At 35.6% G+C, this 15,982-nt stretch overlaps 1 protein-coding gene and 1 pseudogene across 1 annotated transcript; both read right to left on the bottom strand.

The window, feature by feature from the left end:
* Positions 1–435: 435 nt before the first annotated feature.
* LOC121941422 (5-hydroxytryptamine receptor 3C-like) lies at positions 436–7,610 on the bottom strand. The gene is made up of 9 exons (XM_042484227.1): positions 7,556–7,610; positions 5,082–5,242; positions 4,920–4,964; positions 4,512–4,618; positions 3,601–3,770; positions 2,837–2,997; positions 1,986–2,196; positions 1,489–1,698; positions 436–731 (listed from the first exon to the last, which is right to left on the bottom strand). The coding sequence occupies exons 1-9, from the start codon at positions 7,608–7,610 to the stop codon at positions 436–438; spliced, it is 1,416 nt and encodes a 471-aa protein (XP_042340161.1).
* Positions 7,611–10,652: 3,042 nt separating this feature from the next.
* Positions 10,653–15,034, bottom strand: LOC121963345 (annotated as a pseudogene).
* Between the last annotated feature and the right edge of the window lie 948 nt (positions 15,035–15,982).

The raw sequence follows: 15,982 nt of genomic DNA, 5'->3' as shown, positions 1-15,982 counted from the left end.
AAACAGTATTACATGATAAACACTAATGTACAGGTCCCGACAGCTCCCTCACCCTCTCTCACCCATATCCTCAGCCTTCAGCTGAGATGATTTCTGGAAAGACACATTGTATATAAAGTGAATTTATAAAGTGTATTTTTTTGGTTAACTTGAACTAACTTTTGATCTGAGAGTGATGCAGATAATAATTTTGGTTACAAGATAGGTTCACAATTTTCTGCTAAAAAAACAGACAGTCTGTCCATTTGTGCATTAAAATAGGTTTTGCCTGTTATAATAATTTTTTCTTTTAATACTGACCATTTTTGGCATTTAATTTTGTTCTCCGGCATCAAATGAAAAAAAAGAAGACACACCTCATTTCATTTTCAAGCTGCCCACCGATCAAACTTGCTGATGAATAATATAATTGTGTGATTCATTTCTCCCATCAAGTTAACCTATGTATGTGTAACTAGCATACCAGAGACTTAAGATGGTGATAAAGCTGGTAGAGATAAAGATAATGTACAAGCCGAACAGCAGACGGTCAATGACTAATCCAATCATTTTCCATTCCTCTGAGGTAATGTTCCCCTGGAAGTGTTTGTCCATCTGGAGGCGGATGGCTGTGAGATCTCTACCCAGTTTCGCTAACTCCTCCAGGGCCGGCTCTGGAGGGGGTTTCTCCTGAGGTGTATCACCAGAGATACTCTGAAGATCTCTTGAAGAGATGATGCAAGTATTCGTTCCTGGGTATGTCAAAACTCAACATTAGAGTGATAGAGTGACACTGTTTAAAGAAATCCAGATACCATCCACTCATACTGATTCTAGTAATAAAAATATAAATAATCAATATTCTTTCGACGGTGAAAAAGACACCCTGTCATAAAATTTAGAAAGAATCCTCAACAGCAAAAAAGCGTATGACTTAAAAGCTTTTTGTTGTGTGCAAAAAATACAGAATAAAACCTTTGATAAATGACTAAAACAATTACTGTCCTTAGTTTCCAAACATTCACAGAGTTTGGTAATCGTGGTAATCATGCACATATCCAAAGTTTTTTTGGAACGCGAAGCAGGTATAAATCTCAGATTGAGTAAATATTTACCAAAAAGCAACATGTTTTTTCAATTGGAAAATTGAAATTGAATATTCCATTTGTGGACTGTGTTCAATTGAATATAGGTCAAACTTTTTCTGAATTTATTATACATCTCCATAACGACTGAACAAACTCTTTTGATGGTGAAGAGCTTGAGATGCAGTTGGAAGCTCTGGAAAAAAAGCTAGGACATTGATCATGAGTTGAGATCATTTTCTCAAAAACTACAATTTCCCAGCTTAGAATGCAAAATGAACTTATTTTCTTTTGTTATTTGGTGTCATCAATGTCAGTAGAACTTAATCCTAATGAGCTGCATTCACAATTTTTTTATAATAACATTTTGCAGCTGTAGTATTGACAGAATTTAAAATAATGTTAAATAATGAGTGAATGATACCTCTAACAGGTGGCTGAAGGCAGACTGTGACACGGTTGCTCTTCTTTTTTGAAGGGAGACAAACAACGACAGCTAGGTATCGTAACACGAGGACACTGAGCCATCTAGGCACCGCATTGTACTGGGTGGAGCTGAACTGGATGTTAGTGACAAACACCGTCTCCAACGTGCTGGCCACCATCAGAGCGAGACTGATTGAGAAATAAATGTCTGCAGAAAACAAAGAAACAAAAGAATGGTTAAGGAATTTAGATTCCCATTCCCATTGGTTAAATCAAAATTCAGTGGGCAGAGCAAGAGAACAAGCTTATCAAAGGACAAGGAGATTGCATTCAAAACTGTACGTGTTGGCGGTGTAAGATATTAATTCAGCAGCAATGGCATCTGGTCACATAGAAACACTAGTCTAAGTATAACTATAACTATAAATAGTATGGCCGTCATCTAAATTAGAGCCGTAGTTAGCTATTTTAGATCTACTTAAAGGTGTCACTCACTCATGAGAGGTGTTGTATTTCCAGTGATAGGCAGCAGGTCGTTCATATGGAGCAGGAAAACGGTGTAGCCAATGATGAGGGTCATCTTGAAGGAGGCCCGATCCACACTTTCGGGAGGCAGCAGGAAGCTGAAGAGGTCCAATGTGATGAGGAAGCAGCTGGGTATCAGGAGGTTTATCACATAGAGGATTGGCCTTCGTCTCAAAATGATCTTGGGATGACAGATGGGCAAAAAGCCTTGAGTTTTTCGTTTTTTCAAAATTTACAATATTAGTCTAATTACCTTTTGATGACTAATTCTGTTTCTTTTTTGTCAGACAAAAAATGGAGGAGATGTTGATTTTTACCTTGACATGTTTCGACTGACAACTGCAGTCTTCCTCAGAACAGCTGATAAGGACAAGGATAACAACATCTCCTACATTTTTTGTCTGATAAAAAAGAAACAGGATAAATGGTCCTATTACCATTAAAACATTAGAACTCTGCTGCAGATAGTTACCATATCCACCAGCCCCTGTAAAACTAAATCTGACTTTTGGTGTTCTCAAAGATCAACCACTGGTCCCCCTTTAGTCTCTGTTTACATGATTCCAGTATGGCAAGTCATCCACTAAAACAACATACACTACACTCACTTCTTAAAAATGAAACATCCTTGCATTGTTTTTTTCAATTCTGCACTTTTAACTCCTCCTATCAATTTTATCTTTCCAAGAAATCACAAGTAAGTCACATACATTGACATAAATTCTACATCAGGTTCTCAAGGTGTTACAATCAATTTAAAAATGTCATTAAACAGATAAATAATTCATCACGTGAAAAGATAATAAAATAAAAGAGCTTACAAAGTACTTGATCTCAGAGTAGTTTCCAACAGTTATTTCCAGGGTACTTGGCCCTGCTTTGATATCTACAAGCTCCCACTCTCCTCTTGTCTGAATCACTTGTCTGGACTGTGCCACTATCTGGTCAGTGGGAATGCCGTCAATCATGTGTATGTCTTCAGCTGGAAAAAAAATTGAGAAAAGTTTAGATGCCCAGTATGTGTGAAGTGTTGCTTACAGTCTTCCACAAGAGTAGAACAAAGTTGTAATCATGAAATTTGAAATAATGATATTCAGGCTCAAAGGTATTTAAAATAATTTATTTAATCCTACTAAAATTTCATGTCAGTTTTCAGTTTTGAAAATGCATAATTACGACAAAAAAGTAAAATTAAAAAGTGTCAATTTCATCCAAGTGAATGAAATAAAAAAACAATCACAATCACAAATGTTTCTAAAAAGTTGCTGGAAAAACAGGGACTGGTTGCTACAAAACATCTATGGCTGGTGCCAAAAAAAGCCACTCACTAAACAACAACTGTTTTCTGGTCTTGAACCATGGTCAGCAGCATGGCAGGCAGCTCAGCTTGCCTAGGAGACACACCACCCACTGCCCCCTCCAACTACTGATGTCAAGTCAGTTTATATACAATGTCACTTTTCATACATTGATATGATACCCAGAAAGTGTACTAACGTTAAGTATGATATTCGTGGTTTGCAGAAATGTACAATTCCAATATTTTCTTTTGGGCGACTGGTCTGTTTTTTGTGTGCAGACTTACCAAAGTGTAGATATGATCCAAAGGTCAGTGTGCAGTTTTGGATATCGAAGGGGAAAGTGTAGATTACTAATCGGCAGGAGCTGACCACTCTTACCGGCTTATCATCAACAACATGACCTGAGTTGTACAAGTAAACATAGGAGGTTTTGGGAGATTTGTCCTCATCCATGCTGGAAAAGAATAGAAAGAAGTAAAAAAAAAAAAGCTTGGATCACTCATTAAAATAATAATGTTCCACTCAGCTGACTCTTTTCATTTGTTTTTCTAACTAATAAATATTAATAAATGGGTGCAGTTCTTGTTTGTAATATGTATAATTCAGTTAAATATCATTGATATAAAAGATTAACCACTTTGTGACCAAAACAGCACAATAGCAATAGAGATTTACAGAAGTGCTTACAGACTGGAGATAAGGTCTATGGTGTGATTCCTTTTGTTTTCCAATGAACAACTTTACTTTTAAGTTTTTATTTTTTATTTTTAAGTGCTCTTCTTTTAGTATCACCATGTCACTATTTTATATGCCCTTTTAAATATTTTGTACTTTTATCTGTTTTAAATTCAAGAGTTTTCTTTTATTGACATTTTATCTGCTTTATATAAGATCATCTTTTATATTCACATCTTATTTGTGTATATATGTAATTATTTACTATTATCTAATTTTAAACACTTTCAATGAGCTTATTTCTCTTATCCACATTACTTTTATTTTCCAATCCATCAAATTTATGTCTGGGCTAAGTGTTGTTTGATATTAGTGCTCTCTCATCTTCTTAATTTTTGCATACAAATGGGTTTCTAATGTTTTAAAGTGTTTTGCTTCAGCTTGGAAAGTGCTATATGCATAAAATTATTATTGTTATTCTTGTTTTTATTACAGACTACTAAACATAACTTTGACTTACAACTCTGAGATGATAACATCAGGGATCCAAAGGTTTTCTCGAGGAACTGAGGTTCTGTTTGTTCCACATTCCTTCTCATCCCAGCTCAGTCCCTCTATTTTCCACACCTACATTAAAAAGACCAACAGCAATTTCAACAGTGTCACTATGGTGTTCTATGTTTTTTCTGGTCAACAAAATCCACAGATGACCACAACAAACAATACATGGATCCTGTTAACAAATATTTTCAGTCTCACCAAAACATGTTTTGCCATAGTGAGCAAAACTGAAACTGGAACTTTTAGGTTTTGTTTCCATCATAAAAATAGAAATACCTAAGTGGCTAAATTTTGTCATTCTCTCTCACATTTATTTTTTTAAAGCGCATTTTAACAAATTGGTTTTGTCAGTGCTCTGAAAACTTACCAGGACTTGCCATAAGAATGTTGTCAATGACTGAGCCTTTTCATTCTAGGAATGAGACATACTGTAATTATTTGAGATGAACAAAATTCACTAACTGTAGTTCAGGAAGTTATGCAGTTATATGCCACCATAAATAGATTTTTGTACAACTAATGAACTCACCACTCCTAATACTCCCACCAAAGTAAGATAAATGGATACATTCAATGTATCTGAAAAGCTCTTTACAGGTCGCAGTAGTTTTCTAGGAAATAGTTCTTTCTCAAATGCATCAAACAAGGCTTTAGGGTTTGGGCTGGTGCAGTTTAATGCTGCAACAAAACCTGTGTTAAAAAAAGAAGAAAACATCCAAATTTAGTTAGGATAGATAAATGAATAATGAATATATACATGTTTTAGCAGATCTTTCTTTGTATGCTGAAAAGTATGGGCAAAGACTTCATGAACTGTTCAACAAAATGCATCATATTGGCGACACAGAAATGCAGTGATTGATTTTCAACACTTAATATCCACACATAAGTCCACACATACATTATATTGCAGCCACCACACTAGTGATCATTATTTCCAATCCAAGTAGATGTAGGCATGTTATGTAAGCGATAAAGGAAAGGCAAGCCCCTTATATGTGGAACCATGTGTGAGGCATTTCTGGAAGGTGATAGTCCGCGATTACCGAAGCGATTGCTGATTCAAAACTTTTGGATGATCTCTCAACTTTTGATGAGTTATGCCATACAATAACATCTCTTGTAGCACCTGCTGCATCATGCCTGAGAGAGCCATGCAGTTAGTGCATAGCTAAACAATCATGTGACCTATTAAAGTAGAAAATAAATGCTGCCATTGCATTTTTGAAATATATGTATTTTTCAAATTGCCCGAAATATCACCTCATGTGGGCATAAAAACATTTTTACGATAAATGGATTTTTTTTGTGTGAAATTGACATGTTTTCTTTCGCTGTGTTTTATATGTAAATAAAATACATACAATTATATTAGAATAAATATATTAACATATATTTCAGTTTGAGCAGTTTGAGGGTTAATGGTAACCCGCCTTCAGTGTCTTGATGAACTGAACTGAGCGTAACAGAAAAAATTTAGTTGCCTGTATTAGGTAGTTTGTCTTTGTTGTTTTACTTGGTTTGTTTATAATCAAAAGGATTGGCTTTTTGTTTCTGTTGACTGATTTTTCTCCCCTGTGCTCCTGTGCTGCAGCTACACATCTGTCCCTTATTAGCCTCGTTAGTCCTTCCCTCATCACCTCATTCTCCTCACCTGAGCCTCTCTGTCCTTTTTCTCCACCTGCACTTCATCTCCTCGTCAGACTAGTTATGTATTTAAGTCCTGATTTTCAGCTCAGTCTTTGTTGGATCCTTGATATAGTTGAGTGATGTTAAGTTTCTGTTTCCTTAGAAGAAAGAGTGACCTTTTTGAGTTCATGTGCTGCAGTGTCCTGTATTAAGGTCCACCTGCTCTACGCCCCATTACATCGACATCACGAGCGTACAATCACTGAGGTGAAACTCTCATAATTCTGATCAACATTAGAAGTATTTTGGCAACTGTGACATTGCTCAGATAGTCATGTGACGTAAGGCAGGCATAAGATTGCTTGTCTGGACAGACTACCTGGTCTTGACCCCTGCTTGATTTTTAACAGTAAAGAAGTATCTTTATCTGATGTCTTCTAAAAATAACTCTAAAAATAATAAAAACATTGATCTAATCATCATCTCTTTGACAAGTTCTTCCCATGAGAATAAATTATAATAGATTTGTTGATCCTTGACTTTTCATCTAGCTCCATCATCAGAGTAAAATTTTAATTTGCCCAACTCTTTTTGGTTTATATTCAAAAACCTATAACATTCCCATTAGCAGCACTTTGTGTTCAGTGCTGGTTGGTAGGTATTCATGTGCTAACATACAAAACTAAGATGCTAAACTTGCTATACATGCTAGCATTGCCACAATGAGCACAGCCTACAAACATTAGTAGCTCAAAGCAGCTCTGTACTGAAATACAGCATTGCAGAGATATTTGCGTGGCTGTTGTCTTTTAGTCTTGACATATGTTGTACTTCTCCTTGTTTTCCACTTGCCAGTTACCTGCTGGTTAGTGGAAAGCTGTTTCTTCTGTTAAGGAACACACATACCCGAGGTTTTTAGTCTTTATGTTGAGATTTTGGTTTCAGATGTTTCATAATTTCTTAAAAATTTAGATTGTTTCCCATTGCTTTTCCACAAACATTTCATAACCATTTCATGACTTTATTCATGAATGTGCCACAAAACTGTTATAAAACAAACAAACAAACAAACAAACAAACAAAAAAAAACTATACTAACTTGAAAATGCCACTGTCATGTATTTGTTTAGTATTAGCTTTTCTCTTGCTTATCAACATAAGATTATAAGGCTAGAGAAAACACAAACATTTCACTATATTTGAGTTTACTTGATCTTTAGGTTTCCGTACATACTTTTTCACAAATCATCTTAAAAGTTAAAGTTTCTTAAAGCATTACCATGGGAGTAGGTTCATTCTAACTTTGATCACATTATTGTATTATATTGCCAATTTGTGTAGATAAAGAAAACCTTTAAATTATTTTTTTCTTACCGTGAAGCAGTGAAAAAGTGATGAGAAAGAGCCCAGCTATCTTTACTTTGGTCATCTTGTTTGGGTAAGCTCACCTATTTTAATACTTTGTTCCATTGCTTCAATGTAACTGTCGGCAGTCTGAACAGATGGTGCTTCTTGTTTCTGATTGGCTCAGCTTTACTTAGAGCTATTTGCATGAAGGTCTTGTTTGTCAAAACAACTAAAACTAATCAAACAAGGATGTCTGCTGAAAGGCTCATGTAAGTTTTCAACTATTGTTAACAGACGCCTTTAAAATAAATCTAAATTAGTGCTTAGTTACTCTACACTCGTAAAAACCCATTTATCAGAATGAAATCAGATTAAAATATAAAAAGACACAAACAAGAAGAGTTTTTACAAGTGAATTACACACCAACATGAATATTAAATGCAAAGGAAAGACTGCTTATGTCTCTCTTGAGTCTTAGTGTTGCATATTTCAGAGAAGAATACTGGACTTGTCTTGCTTATAGACTTGAGGAAAAAAGGAAATAGAAAAACTTTAAAAGTAAACATAAACAGGATTGTTGGTTGCTGACACCTCCAGGGCATTTTCACACGTAAAAGGGTTTGTTGAAACGTAAATATTTGTTGCTTGACTAAAAATATGTAGGATATTTAAATTATTCAGAAAAGAGGATATAGTGTGCAGATGAGAAGTAATAAATTACTTGCATTTATTTATTTAATTTTCTTTTTGTTGTTGTTGTTGTTGGTCTGTCTATGTGTGTGTGTCAATGTGTCCTGTCATGTTTTTCTTTCCCCTTTTTCTTTTCTCTCTTTTTTTTCCTTTCTTGTTTTTTGCTTCTCTGTTGGTTTACTTCTTGGTTCTCTTTTTCACCAATTGACATGTCATGTTTCGTTATATTTCAATTTATATCATTTATGGAACATCTTATTTTATTATTATTATTATTATTTTCTATTTGTCTATACTACAAACGTATTGGATGAAATTCACGGTTCTGCTATATTAATTGATGTTGATGTGCATCTAAGGAAAATTCAATAAAAAAATGTTGAAAAGTCAATAAATTACTTGCAAGTAAAACATTTTGGCCAACCTTTTGAATTTCCTTCATACTCTGATATATCACAAGGAGAATAAGAACAAGAAGTATGAGAATGTGTTAAAGGGCTTCTTCGATTCTCTCTCAGATGAGATAAGATAAGAAATTTCTTAAAGAAACTCAGGCATGTTCAGTTGCTTATGGTTTGGCACTTAAAACAAGAAGAAGAAAAAGAAAACTTTTTAGGCTTATGAAAATAAAATAAACAAATAAGGAATGTTTTCATGTTTAATTCATATTTCAGATTTTACATTTGTAATATTCTTTATTTTATGAATAAAGATACACAATGAAATGGCATTCAAAGAAGGCTTTGAATGTAATCTACGCAACAGTTTCAGACTTAGAGAATCCCTGTTCTAAAATATAAACACACACACACAAACAATCTCTTACATTCTCCGGTGCTGGTAATCATTAGGAAGTTATTGAAAGGATAGCTGTTTAAGGACTGGCAAAACAAATAGCATGGAGAACTACAGGCCTTTCAGTCTGACGCAACACCCTTTCAGAAAACTGTTTCCAACCTTGTTTTGTTTACAATGCCACATTGCTGTGTTCCCCATTGTTTGAACAGAGTACCAGAAAAAAAGTTTTTGTGATTTTACCGCTTTCCAATCGCTGAGAAAGAGAAGAGGAAATAGCTGCAGCTGACAAGGTAAGTTACAATTCTTAAATGGATGACGAAAAAACAAAGTTTTAGCACTCAGTGAGGAAAGCTTTATTTACAGCATTTTGTGTCCCTCTATATACTGCTCACTGGTGGCATTCAGACAGGAAGAGAAACCTGCAGAGACCTAATGTGGTCTATAATGATGGCATGAGATCGCCTCTTAAGCTTACAAGATGGTTTAGTGCCAGCCAAATGTTTGTTAAAGTTAGTGTGCTTACCTGTTCTGCCATAATGCAAATTGTATGTGTTGATATGTGCAGGCTTTCTGTTTTAGAAAACTGTATTATTCAACTCAGTCAGGTTTTCATTCAGACTGTGGCGCCACTGGCACTCCAGTTTGTTTGTGGATGCAGTTTCTTGAATTTGTGCTTTTTTTAAAAAATCCACTTGGCTATTGTAGTGTTGTGTATTTCCTGTTTTTTAAAAATCCTTTTTATTGTTACATAGACTATTGTGTTTATATGTTGTACACTATGAACCTTTTCTGTGTCCTGAATAAAGTTATTATTATTATTATTGTTAGAGGGTAGAAGGTAGATTTACTAGTTATATTTTAACAAAGTTTAAAAAATTAAATTGCAATTTGTCCTCGATCCTGTTACATCTTTGCCCATCCAGTGCAACAGCTTGATTTGGGATGTTAAGGTTTAACCATGTCCCTGTGAAGATGTACGCAGAGCTGACTCCGATTTCCAGCTGCTGAGTGAGTCGCATCTCATCCACTTTATTCTCCTGCAACTGGACATTAGCCAGAACAAGGCTAGGTAGCCCTCTTCATTTGGCGCTTTTGGTGTCATTTCTCCGTACTGGTCTGACTTACTGATTGGCACACACTGCAAGTGGGAATCCTCTGCTGAATTCAGTCCGAAAACCCACAAAACTTTTCCTGATGTTGAAGTGCTTCTTTATCATAGAAAAAGTTGTGCTTCAGCAGAAGGGGCCATGGAGTCATAAAAAAGAAAATTCAGCAAAAAATTGAAAGGATTTGAGGAGGTACTGGGTGCTGCATCTACATCCGCTGCTGTCGTCGAAGGGACGGCTTCTTCACCCACATACCCAGCCCTCTGCTATTGTACAATAAGACTTGGATACATGACCCAGATAATAAATCAATTACATCAACATGGTGTTATAAACTTTAAGTGTCCACATGACCTTTTAAAATACAGTCTGCACCATAGTCTATCCTATTTATTCAACAGAAACTTCAATGAGGAGTCAAACTTCAGTCTCAACATTGATTATTTATTTCATTTTGTCTTTCTAACTGTAAGCTGCCAACTGATCAATTTTTTGTTGATGATCACTATAACTGGGTGAGTAAACTCAGTCAGTCAACTCTTAAAGCTCTGTGACTAGCATACCAGAGACTTATGATGGTGACAAAGCAGGTTGAGATAAAGACAATGTACAGGCCGAACAGCAGACGGTCAATGACTAATCCGATCATTTGCCATTCCTGTGAGGTAATGTTCCCCTCGAAGTGTTTGTCCATCTGGAGGCGGATGGCTGTGAGATCTCTGCTCATTTTCCTAAGCTCATCCAGGGCCGGCTCGGGAGGGGGTTTCTCCTGAGGTGTATCACCAGAGATACTCAGTAGATCTCTTGAAGAGATGATGTCACTATTTATTGCTTAAAAGAAAGATTCAGAAAGAAACCTCGAATTTAGTATGTAGACATGGAAGTCCACTGACAAAGCGACGATATGTGACAACTTGGGATGACAACATTTTGCCAAACTTTATGGTAAAGACAATGACATGCAGTCTCAAGCTTTGGGAAAAAGCTAGTCAGTTAAACTTGATTTAAGATTATTTTTTCAAATAACTATTTTCAAGATCAAGAATACAGAATGAATGGAGACAAAGTGGGAGGGCTTCAGCGTTTTATAAGCAAGTAAAACATTAAAGCAATAAGAAGGTGCTCTTTGGTTAATAAATGAGGATAGTTGAAAAAAAGGAGGGCTAAACCAAGGCACTCTTCCTCTGATAAAAAACTTTATTATAAAGGCTAATTCATGATGAAACTGAATAATGCAGAATGAACCTTCACCATCAATTTTGTAATACATTTAATATCATCAGAACTTTTTTCAAATTGCATGAAACATAATATATTAAAAAAAAGGAAAATGGCATTTTACCTCTAGCAGGTGGTGGAAGGGTGACTGTGACACGATTGGTCCTTTTTTGGGGGGGGAGACAAACAACAACAGCTAGGTATCGTAACACGAGCACACTGAGCCATCTAGGCATTGCACTGTACTGGGTGGAGCTGAACTGGATGTTAGTGACAAACACCGTCTCCAGTGTGCTGGCCACCATCAGAGCGAGACTGACTGAGAAGAAAATGTCTGCAGAAAACAAGAAAAAAACACAAAAGAATGGCCTTCATCTTAATCATAGCTGTAGTTGGGTAATTTAAATCTACTTAAATCATGAGTGTCACTCACTCATGAGAGGTGTTGAATCTCCAGTGACAGGGAGCAGGTCGTTCATGATGAGCAGGAAAACAGTGTAGCCCAGGATGAGGGTCATCTTGAAGGAGGCCCGGTCGACACTCTGGGGCGGCAGCAGGAAGCTGAAGAGGTCCAATGTGATGAGGAAGCAGCTGGGTATGAGGAGGTTTATCACATAGAGGAGTGGCCTTCTTTTTAAAATGATCTAGGAACAGAAAAAGGTGCAAAGCCTTTGTCTTTTAGAATTTACAATATTGGTCTTATTATCATTAATAAATTAGACCTTTGCCCCCATATAGTAACCTTGTGTACCAGCGCCCATAAAACGTTTGTAGTTTCTGATGCTTTTTTGGTGGAATCTCACACGTTTGGTGTCCCCCAAGGATCACTCACCAGTTCCCTTTTGTTAATTGTTTACATGATTCCACAATGGCAAATTATCCACAAAAACAACACCCACTGAACTCACTTCTAAAAAATAAAAACATTTTATTGAATTTTGTTTTATTTCTTCACTTTTTGTGTGTCCTATCAATTATTGTTCCAAGCTTAATCACAAACATTGTCATGGAAATTCTACATTGGGTTTGTTTAAGGGTTGCAACAGATTTAAAAGTGATACTTAACAGATCAATAATTCATCATTCATCATGAATAAAGAATAAAATAAGATTTCTTACAAAGTATCTGATCTCAGAGTAGCTTCCAGCTTGTATGTCCAGGGTCTCTTTAGCTGCTTCGATATTTACAAGCTCCCATTCCCCTCTGGTCAGCATCACTTTTCTGGACTCCGCCAACAACTCTTCAACTGAAATGCTTTCAGTCATCCATGCATCTTCAGCTGTAATAAAATTTAAGGAAAGTTTAGATGCCCAGTCTTCTGCACAAGTGGAGGAAAGTAATAATAATCGCAGTTTAGTTCATCAAGTTCAAGTTCGAATTTCTCAGTTCAAGCTACTTTATTTAATCCTACCAACATTTCATGTAACTTTTGTGTTAAGTATTTGGTTTGTGTTTCTGAAAATGCATAATTGATTGGAAAAAAGTATTTAATTAAAAAGTGACACTTTTCAGTGTACTCCAAGTAAAATGAAATGAAAACAAAAATTTAAGTTATGGACCTATGGATATGATATGATGATGATACCTCTAAAGTGTAATAATGTAAAGTATGATATTTGTGGTATGCAGACATATACAATGCCAATATTTTCTTCTGGTGACTGGGCTGTGTTTTTTGCACAGACTTACCAAAGTGTAGATATGTTCCAAAGGTCAGTGTGCAGTTTTGGACATCGAAGGGGAAAGTGTAGATTTCTAATCGGCAGGAGCTGACCACTCTTACTGGTTTATCGTCAAATACACGGCCTGTGTTATATAAGTAAACATAGGGAGTTTTGGGAGATTTGTCGTCCTCCATGCTGGAAGAGAATAAAACAGAATAATAAAAAAGCTTTAAATAATCATATATATAGCACTTGAAAAGTGCTATACACATTTAAATTGTTAGTGCTGCCACAACAAACAACAACAACAACAACAACAACAACAACAACAACAACAATAATAATAATAATAATAATAATAATAATAATAATAACTGTTATTATTTTTATACACACTCCTGAGCAAAAGTTTGACTTACAACTCTGAGATAATGACATCTGGAATCCAAAGCTTTTCTCGAGGACGGAGACTCTGCTTGTTCCACATTCTTCTCATCCCAGCTCAGTCCCTCTATATTCCACTCCTACATGAAACAGAACAACATCCATTTTAGCTGTGTTAGTACTTTATATACTTTAATTCAAATGATAAGACTGGTGGTGTTCTATGTTTTTCTTACTGTCAAGAAATCCCACAGATGACCGCAACAAACAATATATGGATCCTATTTTCATGTTTTTAGCGTAACCAAAGCTTTTCATTGCTTGTTTCATTTTTCTAGAGACAGCTGAACTGAATCTAGAAATTTTTTGTCATGTCGTAAAAACACATTTACTTCAGTCAACAAAATGTTGTGTGGTTCATTCCATGTGTTTAGATAAAAATAACCGTAACTTTCATTTTAGACAGCAGATATCACAACTGAAATGCTGAATAAAATACTTCAGGAGGGTGAAATTTATGCAAAACTAACAAAACCAAGTTAAGATGATGTAAGTTCCCACACTTTTAAATTTTCATGGGAGCCATAGGTTGTTTTTTTTTTAATGGCTACAAAGATGAATTACATTCATCTTAGAATATGGAAAGTAAACCTCAGTAACATGCTTCATTTTTTTCAAAGATACTGATGAAAGAAATCCTGAAAAGACTGCATTGGGTTTTACATGCTAGAGGAATGAAGCTTGACCAGCCTAGATATGACATCATGACTTTGTCTCTGAAGAGACTTCAATGGCTGTCCAAAAGCTGTTAAAAACAGCACAGTTGCACTGGGTCAAATGTGAAAGAACCTTCATCACAAAGAACCTCGGTTTGTTTTCCCACAGACACCATTGTGCTGTCATAAAAATTCATTAGAGCACCAATCTATACAGTGCAAGGAAAATTACTGTGCCTTTTTATTTGTTTCACATTTTTAAAATATCACATCTTCAGGAGGAACCACTGAGCTTGAGGCTGAGAGACACAGACAGTAGGTAAACTGTAAAGTCGTATATCATGGACTACTGCATAGATTTGTAAAAATAATCAAATGTAACTTAATGCTGAAAAACATAAAATACACCATAAAAATAAGACATTGTACTGTTTTGCATTGTCAAGATCATGGTATTTGACCATAGGGTAAATTTATGGCAAGCAAATTAATTCTAATAAACAAATGTAGTTTTTTTAAGTTAAGTTTTTAAGTGCACTGAAAACTTACCAGGACTTGCCATATGAATGTTGTCAATGACTGGGCTTTTTCATTCTAGGAATGACAGATACTATAATTATAATGATGAACAAAATTCATTAACTGTAGTTTAAAAAAATAACACATTTATGCACAAGCATAAATAATATTTTGGACAACTCATGTACTCACCACTCCTAAAATTCCCTCCAAAGTCATTTCTACAGATATTTTTAGAGGATTTGTAAAGCTTTTTACAGGTCGCAGTCGTTTTTTAGTGAATACTTCCTTCTCAAGTGCATCAAACAAGGCTTCAGGAGTTGGGCTGGTGCAGTTCAATGCCTCAACAAAACCTGTGTTCAAGAGTGAAACAAAGAAATCCAAAATCAAAGATACCCCAAATATTCATTTATTTTTTTCATTTTCATTTAGTGCCTCATGTCAGCTACACAAAAATACAAGGATCCATTTTCAACACTTCGATCCACACAGAAGTCCAAACATTCATTCTGTTTGCTTGCTCTGTTTACCATCTATTAACTCCCCTTGATATCAAAGATCACCTGACCTCATCTGCTCACTCACTCAGCTGCTTCACATTTACTAATCAACCTCTGCAGTACATATACTTGCCCATCTCCACCTGTTCCTAGTTTGATGGTCTATTTTGCAGCCATCTTAGCTTTCCAGCCTTCTTTAACAACAGCACGGTTTTATAAATTTATAAGCTGAGATTGTTGACAGTTATTAGTACCTGGGGACCCTGTTGGATTACCAACTTAAGTTTGATGCAAATACAGAGTCGATCATCAGACGTGGACAACAAAGAATGCATTTAGGGACAGGAACAGTCTGTATTATACTTATACTTATATTAATTATAAGTCACTGTGATTATTTTCTATCAAGTGAATTCACTTTAATTCAATTAGGTCAAGGCTGCAAATTACCCCTCGCAAAAACAAATCAGTCCTTTATTCCTTCTGCATTCAGGCTGCTAAATGTTGACATTAATCATGTTAAATGACTGTTTTTTTTCTACTCAGACGATTGGTTTATCATTGGGCCTCTTTCTTCACATGGCTGGCAAGCCCATACATACATTCTATCTGAAAATGTACTGACATGAATGTATTTGAGTGATGTGCAATGCATCAGAACATCTTGTTTTTTTCATATTTATATTTTTTTAAATTATTTGTTTGTTTAATTTATTCTGCCCGGTCCTCGTGTGGGTCAGTATGCTCAGGACCATACAAGGTGCCAGTGTGTATCTTGCCCATGTAATGATCTCTCTGATATACTACTGCTATTGCTGAATGTTGCGTGTTGTCAGTTTGTGTCTGGTCTGGGTAGA

The sequence above is a fragment of the Plectropomus leopardus genome, chromosome 3 (assembly GCF_008729295.1).
Source record: "Plectropomus leopardus isolate mb chromosome 3, YSFRI_Pleo_2.0, whole genome shotgun sequence".
NCBI lineage: Eukaryota > Metazoa > Chordata > Actinopteri > Perciformes > Serranidae > Plectropomus > Plectropomus leopardus.
Note: the sequence above shows the minus strand (reverse complement) of the source record. Positions and strands in the feature narration are given on the sequence as shown.

Bases quoted from the DNA above. Each gene is read 5' to 3' on its own strand.
- LOC121941422 (XM_042484227.1), bottom strand. From the start codon at position 7,610: ATGACCAAAGTAAAGATAGCTGGGCTCTTTCTCATCACTTTTTCACTG. The intron at 4,619-4,919 runs GTAAGTTTTCAG...TTTTTAATGTAG, and splicing joins CATTCTTATGGCAAGTCCTG to GTGTGGAAAATAGAGGGACT. The intron at 2,998-3,600 runs GTAAGTCTGCAC...TTTTTTTTCCAG, and splicing joins TGGATCATATCTACACTTTG to CTGAAGACATACACATGATT.